Source organism: Spinacia oleracea, chromosome 5 (assembly GCF_020520425.1).
Source record: "Spinacia oleracea cultivar Varoflay chromosome 5, BTI_SOV_V1, whole genome shotgun sequence".
Lineage (NCBI taxonomy): Eukaryota > Viridiplantae > Streptophyta > Magnoliopsida > Caryophyllales > Amaranthaceae > Spinacia > Spinacia oleracea.
In genome coordinates this window covers 17,842,665-17,866,233 of record NC_079491.1, presented here as the reverse complement: position 1 = coordinate 17,866,233, position 23,569 = coordinate 17,842,665, and the positions used below count along the sequence as shown (strand labels likewise).

At 38.2% G+C, this 23,569-nt stretch overlaps 1 protein-coding gene and 1 long non-coding RNA gene across 6 annotated transcripts; one reads left to right on the top strand and one right to left on the bottom strand.

Annotated features, from left to right (window-relative positions):
* Positions 1 to 538, bottom strand: LOC130462123 (uncharacterized). Its single transcript, XR_008922265.1, has 3 exons — positions 400 to 538; positions 169 to 248; positions 1 to 44 (listed from the first exon to the last, which is right to left on the bottom strand). It is a non-coding gene; the product is annotated as an uncharacterized lncRNA (long non-coding RNA).
* Positions 539 to 1,055: 517 nt separating this feature from the next.
* Positions 1,056 to 10,341, top strand: LOC110787285 (leucine--tRNA ligase, cytoplasmic). Of its 5 annotated transcripts, none has more exons than XM_021991885.2 (4): positions 1,056 to 1,455; positions 4,667 to 4,765; positions 5,502 to 5,549; positions 6,882 to 10,341. In XM_021991885.2, the coding sequence occupies exons 2-4, from the start codon at positions 4,740 to 4,742 to the stop codon at positions 10,156 to 10,158; spliced, it is 3,351 nt and encodes a 1,116-aa protein (XP_021847577.2). In that variant the 5' UTR covers positions 1,056 to 1,455; positions 4,667 to 4,739; the 3' UTR covers positions 10,159 to 10,341. The 5 variants fall into 5 exon arrangements, with proteins under 5 accessions (XP_021847577.2, XP_021847579.2, XP_021847576.2 ...); XM_021991884.2 differs by lacking the exon at positions 1,056 to 1,455 and adding an exon at positions 1,953 to 2,648; XM_021991887.2 differs by lacking the exon at positions 4,667 to 4,765.
* Positions 10,342 to 23,569: the final 13,228 nt, after the last annotated feature.

Here is a 23,569-nt window from a genome sequence, read left to right as displayed (position 1 = left end):
TAAGAACCCGAGCTTGGCGCTAATGCCTGCGCTTCGCATTGTACCTTCAAATTTCAAAATAAAATCAACATATGAGTGAACATTCACACAAATCAACTAATAAGAATCAGGAAAAAAAAGACTAATTAAGGGAGAAATTATAAAAGATAGTGTTGTCGGTGCGCATACGCATCTGGTACAGGATGGGGCAATTCTGCCTCATCTTCTTCGCGAGCTTCTTCTTGATTATGAACGACTTGAGGGGACAACTGCCATCGAAAAGAAAGAAAAATTAACAGCGAGATGATTGAAGTGATTGATTACAACAATTTCAGTAGTCGTTATGATAGGGAATATATCTAGAGTTTAGGGTTTTTTTGGGTTCAACAACTCGAATTGTAGAATTTTAAAAAAACTAACCTTGCTTTTGCAAACTCTGATCAACCAATAATGTGAAAATTGTTGATATTGAATTGGGGTTTTCCTGTAAAATATTGTATTTGATGAGATAGAAAGTGAATATTTAGGTTCTGAAGAATTGATTTGGGAGAAAACAGAGGAAGTTACCAAGGAAGGAGAGAACATATTGACGAAAATAGAAGTGACGAATTATATATGATCGGAGGGGTTAATTGATTGAGTGATTGTTGACTAAATAACCGCAACATGATGTTTTTCCTTTTTGATAGCTCATAACCCTGAGTTAATTAACGCTAAATCAAATTTTAAAATGAATTTTCCTTATTTAACAAATTTCCAGTTTTTAAAATGAATAATTATTCAGCTTTTTAAATCAATAACTAATTAGCTTTTTAAATCAATAAATAATCAAATTTTGAGTTAAATGAAATTGTAAAAGTGTGGAGGGTAGTTTGGTCTTTTAGATATAGGGACACCAAAAGTGTAATTACTGAAATGCCCCCAGCTCTTCCCTTATGCTGTGTTCGGATGAAATTCTGGAATTGGTCAAATGTATTGTTTGGGAACCATGGAATTTAAAATGATGGAATTGGCCCAATTCCATACCTATTTATAAAAAGCCCAAAAATAAGTAATTGGAAATGCAAGATGGTAGGCTGTCATTTGAAATTACTCCACTCTCTTGGCTTCCCCTAAAGATTTGTAGCTCTTTCTCTCTCCTCCCAACATCCAGTAATTATCACTCCTCATAGCTCGTTCCTTTCTCCTCTCCCTAGCTGACTCTCTCTCCTCCATCGCCGCCTCAACCACCAGGCCACTACCACTCACTTTCCGTTCTCCAACACCACTGCCGTACTGTTGCTCGTTCATCTCTCGATACGGTCGCCATTCCCTCACCATTGAAGGAAGCCAAAAGCTCAAGGTGGCTGTTTCACAAATTGTTTTGAAGTTTCGGCAGCGAAAAATTCTTCCAGACTTCAGATTCTATGAAGACCGACTATAAATTTTGAGATCATAATTCTAAATCTAAGTTTTTTCTTCTTCTTTGAGAATTAGGTATTCTGATCGATCTTATTTTTTGTTGAACGTCAAATATTGGAAGATCCTGATTTTCATTTTCTGATTGAAATTTCTGTTTATGTGATTCTTTTCTTATTGAACTTTAATTTTACTTTTCTGCCTTATTTGCCAATTTTCAGCTTCTGTGAATAATTAATTTGTAAGTGAGCAAAAAAAAATATTAAAAATTTGTAATTACAAGTATTTTTTAACGCTATATAACAATTTGGTAAATTTATGTAAGCCTTTTAGTTGGTTAGATGGGAAAAACGACTTAAGTTTTTATATTTTTGAATTGAATTCCATCTACTTCCCAAACACATAGTAGAATTGAAATTCTAAAATTCAAATTTTTTGTGTTTCCCAAACACTTGATTTGGAATTCAATTTTAGCATTTCAATTCCAGATTTTAATTCAAGAATTTCAAATCAAATACAACTTACCAAACACCACCTTATAGAATAAAGATATATCTTACTTTGAATATGCTTTTATAAATTGTTCATGTAAAGATTAGTAACTCGTAAAAGTAATGACTAATTAGTGACGTGAGACTATTAACAAATTCATATTATTTTTCTAATTATATTAACTTAATATAGTTTTGAACTAATTTTGAACGTATAAGAAACAACAACATGAGTTGTGATAAAGCGATTAAAATATGTGACTAACAAATAGTAGGTCATGTTATTATATAGGAAGCGACCGAGGAGATGACATTTCTTAACTTGGAGTTTAAGAATGGTGTAGATTAGTGTAGTCACATTTTCGTAATAAAATATAAAATCGAGATGCTCCTACGTTTGGTTAGATAAGTGACATATGATTTAATGGGAAATGAAAGAAAATAAAATGATTTTTTTATGTTTCCATATTTGGTAAGATAAATGACATAGAAAAGGAAATGACAGTCATTTATAAAAATTTCAGTTCCCTTTACTCCCAAAGTGGAGGAATTTGAGAGAAAAGCAAAAATTAAAAGCTGTCATTTACCTTTTCTTTCTTTTCTCTTCCCTTACTTTCCCTTCTCTTTCTTTACTAATAATGAACCAAACATGGCCTTAATACCACCCCATCCTCATTCGCAAACCACACTCCCTCTCCTTCGAGCATCCATTACCGCCGCCACTCCCCCTCTCTCCTACCAGATTCGCCGGCGATCCCCCGTCGTTGCAACCGTGTAAAGGTACCTGTTATTGAAATTCTCTCAGCATTTCCCTACTCCGATTTTTTCGAATTCTACTGTCATATAGGGTTTATTAGAGGTTTTCAATGCCCTTAAGAATTCTGTAACAAAGTTTAAAGTTATTGATGAATAGTAGGTTTCCATTGCTTGATTTATACAACTAATTGTGATCAAATCATCAAAATAAAATACTACACACGGTGAAGGATTTTCTTTTTGGTTGTTTAATACCGTGTCTAAGATTCTCTTTGGTGCCTTCTCTTAAAATCATAACTATTCTCTCCACAAAACCAGCATCTTCTAGTTGTATCACCACCTCTAGTCGTCGGCGCCGCTGACATCTCCTTCTTTGCCGCTGTTATTCTCGGTGTTGACGACACTGTATTAGCTTGTTTCCCTCATCTATTTTCTCCACTTTTCTATTTTGTATCGATTTTTTTTTTTCTTCTTCTTCTGTTTATTGTATTTGTATTTGTATTTTTATATATTCTAAAAGGGTTTAATTCATTCTGTTTTCTGAGATGATGTTTCAAATGATGAACTCTTGTTGCTAAATATGTTCTGTTGCGTTCTTTGTATTTGCTTTCTGTCTAATTATATCCACTTCATAATTGTAGTTGAAAAATCAAATTATCTTTTTTTTCAATTTGTTTTTTATTAAATATTAGTTTCGGGGGCTGATTTGTTTATTTTTAAGGAGGTAGCAAAGGGCAACAATTTAAGGGCAACAATAGAGTGTAGTTTAGTTTTATATTTAGTTTATGAGTTTAATTGAATAAGAATTAGGGCAACTTATATTTTGATTTGAATTCTGGAGCTTGAGGAAACGTAGGTGGTGGTGCCCGTTGTTTTGTTCATGAGAAGATAGTGTCTTGGGTTAGATTCGAAGCCCTGATCGCTTAAGAAGTTTGATGATTAACAAGGCCTCAATACCATTGAACCACCTCAACAATTCAGCCTAATTTGACTAGCTTTTGTTTATAACTTATATGTTAAGATGGAAAGTTATGAAAATGGGCTTTTTCTCTTGGGCTCAGCCGCTCAGGGGGCTCCCCTCCTACCCTGGATCAGGAACGGGCCTGTTTGTGTGGTCAAGTTTAGTAAAGGTGGGTTTGTTTGGTGTAGTGGGAGGAGATAAAGGAGACCGGTTTATTTATCTATACAGTTAGTCTTCCATCGTTTCGTATTTTAAATTCCTGCTTAGTGCTGCCGTGTTACTATGGTGGAAAAGGGAATGGAACTTTTTAAGCTGTTTGAATTTGTGTTGGAATGGTTTATTATATTTGATACCAGTTCTCAGAATTACTTTGTGCAGTGTTTGGCACTATTTTGGCTGCATTTTCTGCTAGTGATATATTACAGATATGTTCCGCGTCTTGGAGTTTCCAGAACTTGCACTTTTAAATCTAAGGTTCTAAAAAAAACATTTCCATAGAGTTAGGTTTTTACTTGTTGTTAGGTGGCTTAATTTGTTTTTCTGAAATGGGAAAGGTGGAGATAGGAGGAAGAAAGTTGATAATGTTCTGATAAAGTTGGGTGCGACAGTTGGTATCTCAGTATCTGTAGATTTCTTGTTTTATCAAGTCTTATCTGTGAATACTACCTGCTCTGATGTTTCTATCACTTATATATTTATATGTAATCCTTTATGTCTAGGTGCTGTAGGAGGCACTCTTATTATGGTTGGTATTGTACTATTGTTAGTCATGGTTATTTAGCGTGGTTAATTTTGATGTTCTGTATTTGTCAGTTTGCCCAAGGATGCATCTGTTAGTTTTTCATATAGACAATGATTTCCTCTTTGGTTGTTTCGTACATTGTTTAAGAATGCTGTAGTTCGGGTGCGGTTATATTTGGATTTCTAGTTTTCATGGAGAGACAGAAAACAAACATATGTTATGTGGAGGGACATTGGCGGATAGGGTGAACGAGAGAACTAAGTAAATAGAAGTAAAAAACTAACTCGTATTGGTCATACCAACGGTGTGTGTCTAACTAAGAATAACTTTGGTTTGCAGAGTATCCATGTCCTCCAGTTGCTGGTAATCCTGGTATAAGGATGGAGAAATTTCAAAATTCTAGGAATATCTCATGACTTTGGGTTTAAATTCTTCCTGGTAAATTACCCATCATCTTCTTCCTTGTCACCTTCTTTTTTCTCACTTCTCAGTTCCTTCAGTTCTCCTTTATTTTTCTACAGCTATTGTTTACACTTGGTCTTTTGATCTTTCTTGCCGGGCGTTGGGGAAAGAGTTGTCAAGACAATACGAGTTTGAATGGTTTTTAGTGTGAGAAATAATTGCAGACATTTTCGATGGGTATTTTTAAGCTAGTAGGTTTTGTATTGGACGTCAGTCCGTTGGTTGCTGATATTGGAGAAATAATAACTAAAATGAATGACATTGAAATGTTAAAATGATCATTTTAGCTTGGTGGTTACTAAGTTTGGTTTTAGACATAATTTGCATTGATTGCTGATGTTGGAGCGGTTTTGAATGAAGATTTAATGAAACAACTTCACACTTTTATTTGAAACTTTCTAAGTTAAACACTTAAAACTTATTTATCCTTCTTCCTATCTCTTCATCCCATGAACTTCTTTTTTTCTGCACCCCACTTCTTTTTATGCCTTTTGTCCTCGCTTTATCCACTTTCAAATTTAATATGGATCATACAGCCATTCTCAATCTCCATGAAGCTTATCTTAGGGGTGAAAAACTTAAAAATATTTACTTCCCTTGTAATTAGTATCACTTCGCCTTGATTGTTGCCTTATTATGTGCTAAAAATTTGCCCCTCTCCCCATTTTGGTGATTGTTCTTTTTAAAATAATTTCAATGTATGATCTTTCAGGAATTGTTTGAGAAACTACTTGACAAACCGACTTCAGTTTTCTCAAAGGTATAGATTTTTCATTTCCAACTGGATGATGAATCAATTCTAATTTCATGTCTTGAATGGTCATAAACAACTGTTGTTTTAAAACAAATTTGTGAACCCTATGTTAAAATTCCATTTGTGGTAGACAGTTATCCATATGTATCCTTGTTTTCTTCTATTTTTTATTGGATATTGAATCATATAATTGATATATATTTGCTTCCCTTATCGAGCCAAGTGGGCCCACACATAATATAGCATCTTCTATATTTATCTTTTTTCTTTAACCCTGTACTTTGCATGCTGGTTGTAAATATAGGATTTCTCCTTTGTTCTCATTTGGTGCCATGTCACTCATTGCATCCTCTTGACTTGTACATTCCTTGATTTGCTGATTTATGTGCAGTCTTTTGTTGATTACCCAAAGAGATTCAGTTTGCACTGGCTAACATGACAATTCTAGTATATTTTCACTTATGTTAATAGTCTGTTTGCATGACTTCAGTCATTGTAGATCAAAGCAGTGTAGATCAGGACTTGTGTTTGATTGTTTATGATACTTGATTGGGGTATAATCATTCTTCTGTAACAAAAGTTGTTTGACCTTGTTGGTTTCTTAATACTCTTCTGTTCTTTGTGTTAATTTGGTGAGCATGTGATCTAACTTTAGGGTTACCTATATTTTTCTTCTACAAAACCAGATTTTGGAACTTTGCAGTTTTCTAATTTATTAGTGGCTGAATAGCAAGTGTAATTGCTTCTACACTCTTGACCTTTTTTTTACGCTGTGCATGCTGAGCGTAGTGCTTTTTACTATGATGTCTTTGCCTCTCTTTATTTGCAAAAATAATTTTTGCTTCTATGTCAAACTTTAACCGCTGTGTCTAAATAAATTCCTTGAATTACAACATAAATTTATTTTTGTTATATTGTGTAAGTACAATCTTTCATTGTACTGTTTTTTAGTAAGTTTTTCCAATATATTTTTATAAAGAATAATGGTCCAGTTATGGTCTCCAGAGACAAAATGTTACTTATTTGTAGGAGAGAGAATATTTGGTGTTTGTAGAATCAGCATAGTGTTTATACAAGTTCACTCTCTCCAATACAATTTTACTATTACGTACTGTTCCAAATTTTTGGCTAATTGGTCATCTAAACATTGTTGTTGCCTTTCATATCAATTTGTCAACTTGGACAGTTACCTTAAGTAGTTGCGAGTCATATGAATCCTGAAGTCAGAGGTTTTATAATGCTTAAGGGGATGCAACTCATATCAGAGGGCAAGAACCTTTCCTATATTCATTTATGTCTCTGCAACTACCACTGATGTTCTCTCTCTCTAAAAAACAGTTTCTGCAACATGGCTGATGGTGGTAAAAGCTTTGCTAGGAGAGATCGTCTGCTTGAGATAGAGTCAAAGGTTCGTATTTGGTGGGATCAGAGTGATGTATTTGTGGCTAAGCCCGGAGAGAAGCCTCCTGGCGATGGAGAAAAGTTCTTTGGGAACTTTCCATTTCCATATATGAATGGCTATTTGCATCTAGGACATGCATTTTCACTTTCCAAGGTAGAATTTGCTGCAGCTTACCATAGACTGAGAGGAGCCAATGTACTCTTTCCTTTTGGTTTCCACTGCACCGGTATGCCCATCAAGGCTGCAGCGGATAAACTTGCAAGAGAAATTCAACAGTTTGGAAATCCACCTGAGTTTCCTTCTGCAGTGAAAGAGGAAGTTAGCCAGCCATCCGAACAAATAGACGCAAATGCAGGATCACAGCCACCTCCTGATAAGTTCAAGGGTAAGAAGTCCAAGGTTGCAGCCAAGACTGGCACACAACTGTACCAGTGGGAGATCATGCGAAGTTTTGGCCTTTCAGATGAAGAAATCTCAAAGTTTCAGGACCCATATAAATGGCTGACCTATTTTCCGCCCTTGGCAGTTGAGGACCTTAAAGTTTTCGGCTTGGGTGTTGACTGGAGGCGTTCTTTTGTCACCACAGATATTAATCCGTACTTTGATTCTTTTGTGAGGTGGCAAATGAGGAAGCTCAAAGCAGCTGGTAAGATCGTGAAAGATAAAAGATACGCAATCTTCTCTCCACTAGATGGACAACCATGTGCAGACCATGACAGGGCTTCTGGTGAAGGGGTCCAGCCTCAAGAATACACAATAATAAAGATGGAAGTTGTTCCTCCGTTTCCTGCGAAGTTGAGCAGTTTAGAGGGGAGGAAAGTATATTTGGCTGCTGCAACATTGAGGCCAGAGACAATGTATGGCCAAACAAATGCGTGGGTATTGCCTGAAGGGAAATACGGGGCCTTTGAAATTAATGAGACGGATGTTTATGTAGTCACAGAGAGGGCAGCTCTTAACCTTGCATATCAGAACTACTCAAGGGTCCCAGAAAAGCCAACTTGCTTAGCAGAGCTTACTGGTTATGACTTGATTGGTTTGCCTTTGAAGTCTCCTCTTGCACAAAACGAAATTATTTACACTCTTCCAATGTTAACTATCTTGACAGATAAAGGTACTGGGATAGTAACCAGTGTCCCTAGTGATGCACCTGATGATTATATGGCCCTGCATGATTTGAAGGCAAAACCAGCTCTACGTGAGAAATTTGGTGTGAAAGATGAATGGATTCTTCCCTTTGAGATCATACCCATCATTGATATTCCTGGTTTCGGAGATAAGCCTGCTGAGAAGGTATGCACTGATTTGAAGATCAGAAGCCAAAACGAAAAGGACAAGCTTGCGGAAGCTAAGCGGTTAACTTATTTGAAGGGGTTCACAGAAGGGTCAATGATTGTTGGTGAATTTAAAGGGCAGAAGGTCCAGGATGCCAAGCCAAAAGTCAGACGAAAGCTTTTAGAAGCGGGTGAAGCCATTATGTATAGTGAACCTGAGAAAAAGGTCATGTCTAGATCAGGTGATGAATGTGTTGTGGCTTTGACAGACCAGTGGTACATCACATATGGTGAATCTGAATGGAAGGAACTAGCTAAGGAGTGCTTGGATAACATGAATTGCTACGCTGATGAGACACGTCATGGTTTTGAGCACACATTAGGTTGGCTTAATCAGTGGGCCTGCTCAAGGTCGTTTGGCCTTGGCACTCGCATCCCTTGGGACGAGCAGTACCTTGTGGAATCCCTCTCCGATTCAACCATATACATGGCTTATTACACCGTTGTCCATTTTTTGCAAAATGGAGACATGTACGGATCTGATACCAGTTTGATAAAACCAGAACAACTGTCCGATAGTATCTGGGATTACCTGTTTTGTGGTGGTCCGTATCCAGAGTCATCGGATATTGATCCGAATTTGCTTAGCCAGATGAAGCGAGAGTTCGATTATTGGTATCCTTTAGATCTCCGCGTGTCTGGCAAAGACCTTATCCAGAACCATCTGACATTTAGTATTTATAATCACACAGCAATTATGGATAAGCACCACTGGCCTCGTGGGTTCAGATGTAATGGACACATTTTACTAAATGCTGAGAAGATGTCCAAGTCCACTGGGAACTTCAGGACGTTACGCCAGGCCATTGAAGAATTCTCCGCAGATGCCACACGTTTTGCTCTAGCTGATGCTGGTGATGGTGTTGATGATGCAAATTTTGTTTTTGAAACTGCAAATGCAGCGATCCTGCGTCTGACAAAAGAGATCTCATGGATGGAAGAAGTTCTTGCTGCTGATGCAGCTCTAAGATCAGGTGAGCCATCTACTTATGCTGATCGAGTGTTTGAAAATGAGATTAATTTGGCAGTAAAGGAGACTGAGAAACACTACCAGACTTACATGTTCCGGGATGCTCTTAAGACTGGGTTTTACGACTTGCAAGCTGCTAGGGATGAGTATAGGTTCTCTTGTGGGGCTGGTGGCATGAACAGGGCTTTGGTGATGCGTTTTATGGATATTCAGACACGACTTATTACCCCGATTTGTCCACATTACGGAGAGCATATTTGGAGGGAGCTTTTGAAGAAGGAAGGCTTTGCAATAAAAGCTGGCTGGCCTGTTGCTGAGGCACCTGATGATACCCTTAAAAGTGCCAACAAATACTTACAAGATTCAATAGTGCTGATGAGAAAGCTCCTCCAGAAGCAAATTATGGGTTCAAAGAAGGCTAGCAAGAAAGGTGCCCCTGTACAACAACTTACAGAGGACAAGCAATTAACTGGCTTGATTTATGTAAATGAAACATATGATGGATGGAAGGAAGCGTGCTTGAAAATACTTCAAAGCAAATTTGACTCAAGTACTCGCAAATTTGCTGAAGACAGTGAAATAATGTCAGCATTGCAAACGAGTGAGATTGGGCAGGCTACCAATTTCAAACAAATCCAGAAGCAATGCATGCCATTCTTGAGGTTCAAGAAAGATGAGGCTGTTAAGCTAGGCCCTCAAGCCTTGGAGTTAAAGCTTCCTTTTGGCGAGATGAAGGTCCTTTCAGAGAACTTGGATTTGATCAAGAGGCAGCTTGGGCTTGAGCATGTGGAGATTTTGTCGTATCAAAATGAAGATGCTTGTGCCAAGGCCGGATCTCTTACTGCTGTGCTAAAACAAAATCCTCCATCTCCCGGTAATCCTACTGCCATCTTTTTGACAAGCTCATGAACACCTAATTGTTCTGTGGCTTTGGTTATGTTTAGGCATTTTTGTTGTGCTGTTTTTGGATTTGTTATTTGCTTCATAAATTCTTGAAAGCGCATTATTTTTATATTGAGTTCTTATGAAGTCTTGTTTTCAAGTGACCGGACATGCCTTCAATTTGAACATGGATTTTGTGTTTACCATACATATTTCGGAGTGCATCATTTTACAGTTCACAACAGTGTTCATTTACAACGAAGCATGTTGTATACTCGTATTGGTATCTCCAGTCGTCTTTCAACTTACCTAAGCTATGTTCCCATGATTTAATCGAATAATCTGTTGAGTGTTGCTGCACATGTCATGCTCAAGGTGCTGCAAGGTATTTAGAAGCTAAATATTCATGTAAGGCTGGAAAAGTCAGCAAAGCATTTTACATGTGAATAGAAGGCTCTTTGCTAGGATTCTATAGGAATAATCCAGTTGTTGGCTCTTTTACACATCCACTGAGAAAGAGTTACATATTCTAGGGCAAGAAGTGTTATTGAGAAGTAGCATTGCAGACTTGCTGTGAAATAGGTAGAGTTTCTCCACATTGTTTGCTGTCTACCTTGACTTATGGTTTAAAAATGATTTCAAACGAATAACCATCTCACTCGGTTTTGAAGTTCCCTTTTGATGGTACTAGACAGTATATATGTCCCTCTGAATTCATAAAGGCCTCTGAAATATTTATACCCTTTGTTAACACAGATTTTTTCGATCACAGGCGAGTCTGTGATGTTATCTGTCAGTTTTCTCTTAAGCTAATGTCCACAAAACTTCATGATATTAGATCTGAAAGTTGTGTCTTGAATTGTGTTAACTGTTACATTCAGAGTTTGTCCAGTGTAAGATAGTGAGATGTCTTTAGAAATCATGTTTGCACGACGTGAAAGCTGCTGAGGCTTCTGTAAATGACTAATGGGACAATAAAAGGTTATATTCATTAGTAATTTATCTATTTCCAGCATACTTTCTTGTGGTTCTGTTGATAATACTGTAATGAACTGCTGCACTTAATTTTAACTAGATGAAATTCACCTAAGACAAGTGTTAGAAATGGCATAGAGTTTGCAATGGACTCGAGCAGAGTACCTAGTACCTACTGTATCTTTTGCAAAATTTTAGAATCTCTTTTCACGTCAATGCACCAATTGAGGCTCTCAATCTCCTAAGTGGTAGCTATGACTAGTTTTACTGAGGGCATGCCCACTTTGAAAGACACTGTGACAGTGGTGAAGAACCAGGTCTGTTGTCGCGAACAGAGACAACAAAAGGCTGGATGAGTACTGAATATTTTGCTCACTATAAGCACGCTTGAGCTTCATTAATACTCTATTTGTCAATGGTAAAATTATGATGTCCTTTGTTGAGTTCTAACTCTTTTATAATCGTTTCAAAAGTAGAAGGGTAGAGCTAGCGTTAGCCAGAGTAACATTAACAACAGTGTCTTAAAATACAGTCACTAATACTCCGAACTACTCCGTAGTTTTCTCCTAGTCTCTTACACAAATCAATACTCTCTTCTCGGACAACACTCTTGTCACTACTCAGTAGTGCCTTGGGAGCGGAATTTCGGCATGCTGTGATGTAGTACATCACATGGCATTTTGTGTACCATTCATTAAAAAGAAAGTACCATTTCGTTAGACAGAGTACCATTACGATAAAAGCATGTACTATTACGAATAAAACATGTACCATTGAAATTCAATTTATTTACAGAAATGCCCTTGTGATGTGTTTTGAAACACATCACAGCATGCCGAAATGACTTCCTCGAGTTTAGTTAAGTTCAAATTATATAAGTTCAGAAAAAATAAGTTTTTTTCAAATATTTTCACACACAAATAGGTTTATTTTAGACAACATAATTTTTTTTTTCAAATAAAATTAATTCAGATAGGTTAAGTTAAGTTCGAAGAATATAAGCTCGGTCAAAGTAAGTCGAACATAATGGAGCCTTAGTTTATGGTTTCTGATATGTATTTTGCCTGATTCCTGCATAACAATAAACAAATAATAACATAAAGAAAAGTAATAAAAAAAAAGAATAAATAATCAATTAACCATTTAAAATGTTTATTTATCAACTTTTTTCATATATTATAAAAGTCAATGAAACATTATAGTATTAAAAGTTACAAAAAAATTAGGTAAAATTTACAAAAATTTGGCAAAAGTTATTTAACTATTGTACATCATGTGCATGCAAGACCTTTTGCCAACCAATAGGTTGAGAGTTCAATCCCCACTAAGGACACTTTAAGGAAGAGTTCAAAGTTTCTAACCCGCTAATCTGGGTGCGGAATGGCCCGTACGAGATTCCTTTCGGTAGGGGCTTTATCTTACCTTCAAAATAATACAAGTACAATACTTTTATATGAGGTCCATCTTAAACCCTATTGATAATCGGTAAAGCATTCTAGACATATTTAGATGTGTTGAACGTGAATGTGTTGGACTTGATTCATGTTGTAAGAAAAAATCAAGCTACATTAAGTGTTCATACAACTTTGTCATGCATATTATTACCTAGAGGCGGATCTTTCATTATGACGGCCAGGGCCTGATCCCTCTTAGATCTCGGGACGAGTCTGTTAACCTCAAACAAAAAGAATAAATTATCGAGACGTTTGGTTAAGGGAAAGGTGAAAGACTAATAAGTACTCTTTGTTGTTGTTTGTTAGGCCTATTTCGTAATTATTTTTATCCTCTTTTATTTTTGAGTTCACCTCAAAGTGTTCTATATTGATTCCCCACCACCCATATAGGTTTTTCCATTCTCTTTCCCCTTGACTAAGGTTGTAACACCAAACTTCCACCTAAGTTCACCACCCAAGCCACCTACACCAAAGCACCACCGACCCACCACCCCAGAAACACCACACCACCAAATCCATCACCCCACCATTTATCCACCATATACCCTAGAAGCAGTGCATCGAGGACCCCACAACCCAGAACCACCGTGACGCCAACCCACCACCTTACTTTAATTGATCTCACCCTGAAACCACGTACCACTCTAACCCACCTCTCCCCACCCGTCTTCTACTCGAAACACCCACCTCCTCCTACTCGAAAATAACCCCACTACCTTGTAAACGCACCCCTAACCACCCGAAAACTACCAGCGTAACACTCATAAAAAAATATAACCCTAAAATTTGAAAAATAAAAAGCACGAGTGAAAATTGAAAATAAAACATTTCTTATCATCGATTATGGTTTTATATGGCCAAATTCGACGGTCTAAAGTTTTCATGTTTGAATTTTACCATTTAAATCTAAAACTTAAACTTTTAGGGTGGTGGTGGTGAAAAATAAGAGAAAGAAGAGAAAGAGAAAGGGACGATGGCGCGACCGTAGGGGGGGGGGGGGGGTTAGTGGCGAGAACATGGATGTATGGCGGTGAAAACGTTGAGGAGCGGCGGCAAAAACATGTGAGTAGGGAGAATATATGATGGAGTATTGGTGATAGATTGAAGAGGGTTGAGTGACCATATATGACCCAAACAACGTATTTCCCTTTGTTGGCTTCATTCCTTTTATCTCATGTGAACCAAACGCCCTTAATAGTATTAGAGTAATGTCGAGGTTCCCCAAAACTTCTAACTTCTTTCCTCTTTCCTCCACCTCACTTTCCACTAACTTTAATCTCCAACCTTTCAAATCATTTTTTGTTTTCCACAATGCTAGGCTAGCCTAAATCTTTCTCTCTTTTACTTTTTGTACACCCCACTATTTTTCTAGTAAGGGCTTGCCTGAAATTAGGAGAACTTTCAAGGGAGTACTATCTAGGAGGATAATTATTGGGGTTGGGGGGGGGGGGGGAGGGGGGGGGGGGGGTTGACTAATTTATGGGGAATTGTCAGGGAGAACTAATTACTAGCAATTTTGGTATAAGGTAAATTTACAAAGATAATATATTACTGGGTTTACTATTACTATGAAACATTGTTGTTGTTCCAATTCATCATGCTCGCCACTGCTCCGCTCATTCCCACTTCTTTCATTTTGAAGATACTTGTGCAACACATATTTTCTGCATCGAGAATGATTATAACAAACTTATGTGCCAGCACCACCCATTTGAATTTACAAATTGGCATAAAGATCATGAATACAACAACCACAATAATCTAATTTAAGATGATTTTAATTAAAGCCTCCATTGAATTATAGTAAACTCAAGCAAAAAAATTCCATCAAGAAAACCCAAATTCAGTGAATAAACATAAACCCAAAACTCTAGAAATTAAGATAAAAGGGTAAAAATTGCCTCAAATAGATAAAAATAAAATTGGGGAGAGAGAGATTAGATTCGTACTCGAGAAGTTAATTAACCAAAAAACCGTTTTGTTGAAGGTAATCGTAGATATAAAAACACCAAGTTGAAGGGGGGTCGGTAAATTTTACTCAGGGGAAAATCACACCAGTTTTGGGGTGGGTAAATTTTACTCAGGGGAAAATAACTCTAGGGGGGCTAGGCTAACTCATTACGCTCTTATTGGGGGTAATAATTTCGAGCACAGTTCATTAACTGAAGGAAATAATGCCCTTGGTCCAAGTATGCATATAATATTAAGTCTAATAAATGCGGTTCAGTATTAATTAACAAGTTAATAATTCAGTGAGATCAAGTGAGCTGAATGCCTAGCTAGAGGCCGCTTCAGTTCAAGTGGAATTAATTATATTAATCCACAGCTTACTCTTGACTGAACCCGTAGGGTCACACAAATAGTACGTAAACAGATCAAGTATTTAATGGAATTAAATACTCTATCTATGGATACTCGGAATCGACGGATCTTGGTTTCAGTGGGAGCTGAGATCGTCACAAGCAAGAAATGAATACTCCGGAAACGATGATATTGCCAGAAACGGAAATATGGATCGTATCGGAAATATAAATATTATCCAAGTCGTAGATGTTGCCGGAAACGGAAACATGGTACGTATCGGAAAATATTATCGGAAATGGAAATATTGCCGGAATCGGAAATATTGCCGGAAACGGAAATATTGTCAGAATCGGAAATATTATCGGAATCGGAAATATTGCCGGAAACGGAAATATTGTCAGAATCGGAAATATTATACGAATGCTTCTATTGCAAGAAGAAGGGGCATTGGAAGAGAGATTGCTTGAAGCTAAAGGAAGATCAGAAGAACGGAACAGTCGTTCCATCTTTAGGTATTTTCGTTATAGACTGTATACTTGCTAATTCAACTTCTTGGGTATTAGATACAGGTTGTGGCTCACACTTATGTTCCAATTCACAGGGACTAAGAAGAAGTAGAAAGTCAAGCAAGGGTGAAGTCGACCTACGAGTGGGAAATGGAGCACGGATTGCTGCATTAGCTGTAAGAACTTATTATTTGTCGTTGCCCTCTGGGCTAGTTTTGGAACTGGAAGAGTGTTTCCATGTTCCAAGTCTTACTAAAAACATCATTTCTGTTTCTTGCTTAGATGCTAAGGGATTTTCCTTTTTAATAAAAGACAATAGTTGTTCGTTTTATTTTAAAGAGATGTTTTATGGATCTGCTAGATTAGTCAATGGACTTTATTTATTAGATCACGACAAACAAGTTTATAACATAAATACCAAAAAGGCCAAAAAGGATGATTCAGATCTCACCTATCTGTGGCATTGTCGATTAGGCCATATTAACTTGAAACGCATGGAAAGACTTCAAAAGGAAGGAATTCTAGAACCATTTGACTTAGAGGATTATGGTAAGTGCGAATCATGTTTACTTGGCAAAATGACAAAGCAACCTTTCTCTAAAGTTGGAGAAAGAGCAACTAAACTATTGGGTTTAATCCATACAGATGTATGTGGACCAATAAGTACAAATGCTAGGGGTGGTTTCAGCTACTTTATCACTTTCACTGATGACTTCAGTAGATATGGTTATGTCTACCTAATGAAGCATAAGTCTGAATCCATTGACAAATTCAAGGAATTTCAGAGTGAAGTAGAGAATCAATTAGGCAAGAAGATTAAGGCACTGCGGTCTGATAGAGGCGGTGAATATCTGAGCTATGAATTTGATGACCATCTGAAAGAATGTGGAATTCTATCAGAATTGACTCCTCCTGGAACACCACAATGGAACGGTGTGTCGGAACGGAGGAACAGAACCTTGCTAGACATGGTTAGATCAATGATGGGTCAGGCCGAACTTCCAATAGAATTTTGGGGACATGCACTAAATACAGCCGCACTCACTATAAATAGAGCTCCGTCTAAAGCTGTTGAAAAGACTCCATATGAGTTATGGTTTGGAAAGCCTCCAAAAGTGTCTTTTCTTAAGATTTGGGGATGTGAAGTATACGTCAAACGATTAATTTCAGACAAACTTCATCCAAAATCTGACAAATGTATCCTTGTGGGCTATCCAAAGGAAACAAAGGGGTATTACTTCTACAATACATCTGAGAACAAGGTGTTTGTTGCTCGAGATGGTATCTTTTTGGAAAAGAATCACATTTCCAAAATGACAAGTGGGAGAAAAGTAGACCTCGAAGAAATTCGAGTCGAACAACAAACTCTAGAGAATGCTCAAGATGACATTCAGGATGAAACTCAGAGATCTTTAGAAGTTTCTGGTGAGAATCATGGACAATCTAGAGATGTAACCCCGCGTAGATCGCAGAGATATAGATCTCAACCGGAAAGGTACTTAGTTATTTTGACGAACGAGAGCTATGACGTTCTATTACTTGAAAGTGATGAACCTGCGACTTACAAGCAAGCTATGACGAGCCCTAGCTCCAAGCAATGGCAAGAAGCCATGCAATCTGAATTAGACTCCATGTCTGAAAACCAAGTTTGGGATTTGGTCGATTTGTCAGATGGCTACCAAGCCATTGGAAGCAAATGGGTTTTCAAACTGAAAAAGGACAAGGATGGGAAACTAGAAGTTTTCAAAGCTAGATTGGTTGCAAAAGGTTACAGGCAAGTCCACGGTGTGGATTACGATGAAACCTTTTCACCAGTTGCAATGCTAAAGTCTATTCGGATAATGTTAGCAATCGCTGCATATTACGATTACGAAATATGGCAGATGGATGTCAAAACCGCTTTCTTAAACGGCGTTTTAATAGAAACTGTGTTTATGACACAGCCCGAGGGTTTTGAAGATCCAAAGAATGCTAAAAAGGTATGCAAGCTAAAGAAATCAATCTACGGATTGAAGCAGGCATCCAAGAGCTGGAATATACGTTTTGATGAAGCAGTCAGTGACTTTGGTTCCATCAAGAACGCAGACGAATCTTGTGTATACAAGAAGGTCAGTGGGAGCAAAATTTCTTTTCTAGTATTATATGTCGACGATATATTACTTATCGGAAATGACATTCCTATGTGAACTCTGTCAAGTTTTGGCTTGGGAAATGTTTTTCGATGAAGGATCTAGGAGAAGCACAGTACATATTGGGCATCAAGATTTACAGAGATAGATCTAAAAAGATGATTGGACTTAGTCAAAGTACTTATATCAATAAGGTGCTTGATAGGTTCAAGATGGCAGACTCCAAGCGAGGCTACCTACCCATGTCTCATGGAATGACTCTAAGCAAGACTCAGTGCCCAAAAACACTTGATGAGCGTAGACGAATGAATGGGATTCCATATGCATCATTGATTGGTTCAATAATGTATGCTATGATATGTACACGCCCGGATGTTGCGTACGCACTCAGTGCTACGAGCAGATACCAGTCAGACCCAGGAGAGGCACATTGGACTGCTGCCAAGAATATTCTGAAGTACCTGAAAAGGCACAAAGATGACTTCCTGGTCTATGGTGGAGATGATGAATTAATTGTTAAAGGCTATACGGACGCAAGTTTCCAAACCGACAAAGATGATTTCAGATCACAGTCTGGGTTTGTCTTCTGCCTCAACGGAGGTGTAGTAAGCTGGAAAAGTGCTAAGCAAAGCACCATTGCGGATTCTACAACTGAAGCGGAGTACATTGCTGCACATGAAGCAACAAAGGAAGCTATATGGCTAAGGAAGTTCATAGGAGAACTTGGTGCAGTCCCCTCCATATATTAAAGGACCAATAGCCCTGTATTGTGATAATAACGGAGCTATTGCACAGGCAAAGGAGCCTAGACACCACCAAAGAGTCAAGCATGTACTTCATAGATTTCACCTTCTACGAGAGTTCGTTGAAAGAAAAGAAGTCGAGATAAGCAAGATTGGAACTGATGACAACATATCAGATCCATTGACTAAACCTCTGCCGCAGGCGAAGCACAACTCGCACACTGCAGGTATGGGAATCAAGCATATTGGAGAATGGCTTTGATGTCCTTGTTTGATGTTTTAAAGTTTTAGAGTTTAATACGTTGTAAAACATTATTGGTTAATCATTCACAATAAATGAATAGAATTCATTTTCCATTTAATTTGTGGTTTATTAAATGATGAGTCCCTTCAATTTGACGAAATATTTAAGATAGACTGTCAGGACCAGTCCTGTGACTAAGAAATATCTATCAAGTGAGCTTGAATGTCAAAAGTTGAAAATGGTCCCTGGTCGGAGTTTTCTATAAAGATGGACGCATAGAAAACGTTAGACGACTAGAATGCAAGATGACTAGTAGTTCTGTTTCTTGAACTATGTGGACATGGCAATATCACAATCATTTGCATAGATACTTACTTTGGGAAGACTAGTATCGGACAGACCTATGAAACTTTTACTGTAAGAGATGAAAATCTGTCATAAGTAAATTTCATTAAAATTATTAGACACTAAATCCTCAATACCTAAGTGATTTGAGATTACTTGTTTGAGAACTGGTTACTTTGACGTTGACCAACCGTCGCACCGTAAAAGGAGGCTATAAAGGCAATGCTCAGGTAATCACCTATCAAACGAAGTCTAATCTCAAGATCGCAAGATTGAGATTGTCCTCCCATAAATCGGGATGAGATGCTTAAAAGTTGTACAAGGCCACTCGGAGAGCTAGAAACTGTAAAATGCATGGCCGTGCTCGGATGAATCATAGGCTATGATTATCTGTTTATTTGATCAGTTGAACTCTGAAAACGAGAAACACCTCTGGACATAATAAGGATGACAACTCTTACCTTATGTTCAAGAGCAAGCATCGAGCGACAAAGAAATTAGGAAATGCACACTTGTCCCTAAGGACAAGTGGGAGACTGAAGGAAATAATGCCCTTGGTCCAAGTATGCATATAATATTAAGTCTAATAAATGCGGTTCAGTATTAATTAACAAGTTAATAATTCAGTGAGATCAAGTGAGCTGAATGCCTAGCTAGAGGCCGCTTGAGTTCAAGTGGAATTAATTATATTAATCCACAGCTTACTCTTGACTGAACCCGTAGGGTCACACAAATAATACGTAAACGGATCAAGTATTTAATGGAATTAAATACTCCATCTATGGATACTCGGAATCGACGGATCTTGGTTTCAGTGGGAGTTGAGATCGTCACAAGCAAGAAATGAATACTCCGGAAACGATGATATTGCCGGAAACGGAAATATGGATCGTATCGGAAATATAAATATTATCCAAGTCGTAGATGTTGCCGGAAACGGAAACATGGTACGTATCGGAAAATATTATCGGAAATGGAAATATTGCCGGAAACGGAAATATTGTCAGAATCGGAAATATTATCGGAATCGGAAAATAATTCCGGAAACGGAAATATTAAACATTTGTTCGAAACGGAAATTAATTCCGGAATCGGAAATATTAAATATTGTTCGTATCGGAAATGAATTCCGGAATCGGGAATTTAATCGGAAAGCGTATCGTACGAATTAGCATCGGACGAGGCTTGTTAGACGAAGGCCCAGCACGAGGCCAGACCAACGCCCAGCAAGCCGCACGCCAAGTGCTCGACCAGGCCCAGTGCAAGGCCAGGCCCAACCAAGCAATGGCGGGCGCGCACGAAGCCCATGGGCTGCGACGCCGCATGCGTTGTGCGCTCGGCGTGGGCCGCAAGGCCTGCGTGCGGGCGTGCATGCGTGTGCGTGTGCTCGTGTTCGTAACGAATCCTAATCCTATCGGAATTCGTGCATTGATTAAATCCTAATCCTAAAAGATTAAATTTATTTTTTAGAGTTCTAATAGGATTCTAATTAATAAATCCATATCCTAGTAGGATTATAATTCCTTTCCATAAACTCTATAAATAGGTGCCTAGGGTCACATATTTACATCGAGATTTGAAGTATTCAAAAGGTAAGATTTTCAAGCAAAATCAACCAAACACTTGCAACCCAAATAGCCGAAAATCCTAGTAACCTTAAGGGCGATTCTTGTTGGTCAAGCTTAAGGCGGATCCGGACGTGTTGTGGACTATCTACAGAGGGACGACACCTGGAGTCCTAAAGACTTGTTCTTGTTCGGTTCGGGCGCAGCTAGGGAGGGCACGCTACAAAGTGTATGCATCTGAATTATGCTAAATGATTATGTGTAAATAATATGTTTCCTGGCTTTATGGTTTTTCCGCATGATTTATGTTTATTCATATGTATCATAACCCAACATTAACCTCATTCCAAAATTTCGTTTTCATTCCATAAAACCTACCATTTGAATTATTCCGACTCATTCCACTCAATCCAGGCAAGCCCTAAATAATTCAAAAGTTATACTTCTCAAAGTATATTGATTATATATATGATATTAATTTAGATATATGAAACAAGACATATTAAATAACAAACCTGATAAGAACAGTTCAAGAATTTAATTAAGTGCAGTAAGAATTCAACTTTCAAAAAGTTGATTAGTGTAACAATTACACAGGGTAAGGTGAAATGTCGTGACGATTCCATAAAATTTAAACGTTTGAATATAACGATAAGTTCCCCCGATCAATGAAGTCTATAAGATTTCACTTGTGTGGGTTGGCCATGGGGAGAGAGAAACTAGGTTAGGGTTCTTAAATATGGGTCATTCCTTGTTAAAAAAATCGTTTTCTCTCCCTCTTCCTCCTTCCACGACCCCCCTCTCCTCACCCCTAAACTAACACATATTTTTTTCGTCTCCTTACCGGTCTTAAATTTGTTGCACGATCTTCCTCCATAACAACCACCGCTTCCTTTGCTCACCGCATCATCATCGTTGATTGTGTTAACGAAGAGTGCAAGGGTTTATGATATTAGAAATTGCAATTTATGGAGAGATTTGGTGAATGGTTTGATTGACATTTTGAAACTTTCTCACAATTCCTACGAATTGAAATAGATTCGAGAGCAAGTTAATGACAAAGAAAATAAAGTACTTGGTAGCGGTGAATTTCAAAATCGAGCCACGTAGTTTGGAGGTTGTGCAAGAGAAAATGGAGATCAATATATATTTGGTTCCTTGTCGTGATGTTCTTTGAGTTTTAAGTGCTGATGATTCATAAATTTTTGTTGCCGCCAACAATCATTGTGGTGGAGAATTTTTCGAGAAAATTGGAGCCGAAGGTAGTGGTTCTAGGTGTTTTAGTTAGGACGAAGTCCGTTGTATTTATATTTTGTGCTCCTATATATAGTTATGTTATAACTGTTCTATTCTGGATTGAATTAGTTATGGTTTTATTGCTTTTATTTACGTTCTATATTGATTTAGTTATGTATTACTCCGTATCTTTTATTCGTTTGAATGTAATGCTTTTATTACTTTTAGGGGACGTTTGGTTGGAGAAGGAGAAAGGAAAAGAGTATAAGAAACGGAATCAAGGAGAATGGAATGAAAACCCTTTGATATAAAATATTGGTTGAGTTTTCATTCCATTCTCTCACTCCACTCTTTGCTTCCAACAACACCCTTCTCCCTCTTCCTCTGTCACAGCCCCCCCCCCCCCCTTCCCATACCGCCACACTGTTATAAATGAAGGACCTTTTAGGCTTGAATGTTGATTTGTATGACAATTTGATGTTTGAATAATGAGAAGAAATAATTAAAGAAATTAAAACACACACAAAGATTTAAGGTGGTTCACTCTTCAATGAGCTACATCCACCATGGGGGAGGGTTTGGAGCTTGTATTACTCTTCAATGGAGAAAGGATTACAAAGAGGAATTCTCAAAGGTGAAGAAGAGAGAATTCTATGTATGCTTAGATCTAGGGTTTCAACCTCACTTATGTTTCTCTCTCTTAATACTGAAAATCTCATTACATTTGGTATTTATAGTGTTAGACATCAAACCAATCTAAGGGACAAGAAAAGGCCACGTCGATTGAACCTTGCAGAGAAGAAAACAGTTTACCCGCAGAGTTCGGTCGAACCTTTAAAGGGTTCGGCCGAACCAAGGTCAGGTTCGGCCGAACTTACCCAAAGTTCGGGCGAACCTCCAAAAACAAAGCTACTGACTTCAGGTTCGGCCGAACAACCAAAGAGTTCGGCCGAACTTCCAACAGGTTCGGCCGAACTTCCAGCAGGTTCGGCCGAACTTCCCCTGCAGCATGACAGCTTCTCGTAAAACAGTCATAACTCCCTCATTTCTCATCCAAAATGAGATTATGACCAGGCGTTGGAAAGATATTGAGCCAAGCTTTCACCTCCAACTTGAATCAACTCAATCTAATGAGTAGATCATGAGATATGTCCATTTGAAGTCAGACCTTCCACTATAACACCCTAACATCCTTCAAGGAAGATTCGAGGCACACATAAACAATCTGGGAAATGAACGTAAGCCCTTCTACCGCATTCAAGAAGTAGTCACGCTTCCTCATATGCCCCGCCGTCAGTAATCCTCCGCCTCCACGACCAAGGCCGTCTTCTTTCAGCGATTGCTGGTGAATTTCCTGGTGCCTCTGGTACCTCAAGCGGAGTTTTATGGTTAGGCGCGATGGTCAGTGACGATAGTCGGAGACCCAGATGGTGGAAGGAGCTTGGTGGTCTCATGGTTGGACATTAGATCTAGGGTTAAAGGAGAGAGAAAGGAGGTGGGGGAAGTGAAGAGGGGAAAGAGAATGGAAAGGAGGGGGGTTGTGGGGGTGGGGAATGAATGTAGAGGGTTTTGGGGTAAACTCTGTGAGGGGGTCGAAAAAGCGCGAGGCTAATGCGTGACCTTGTCCCTCGTGGGTGTGACGATTCTTTTTATTCAATCAAGTGTAATTGGATTTCCTGTGAGTATACACCCAATTGACTAGTAATATAGGAGTCGCCATTCAGTTTTTAACGACAATGAGAAAAACTGACAAAACCCGGTTATCGTGACATAAAGGGAGTGCAATTATGTTTGACCACGACGGCCGTAGGTTCCCTTGTGATCCCTGGTGTGGGGATATCTCAATATACACCCGCAAGGTAGAGATTGAGGGTTCGAGGGACTGTAACTACCGAGAGGAGTACTTCGCTCGTCGATAACTCCAGAGGCAGGATATC

Coding starts and splice junctions, on each gene's coding strand:
- LOC110787285 (XM_021991885.2), top strand. CDS start 4,740: ATGACTTTGGGTTTAAATTCTTCCTG. Junction 4,766..5,501: donor TTGGGTTTAAATTCTTCCTG/GTAAATTACCCA, acceptor ATGATCTTTCAG/GAATTGTTTGAGAAACTACT. Junction 5,550..6,881: donor CGACTTCAGTTTTCTCAAAG/GTATAGATTTTT, acceptor TCTAAAAAACAG/TTTCTGCAACATGGCTGATG.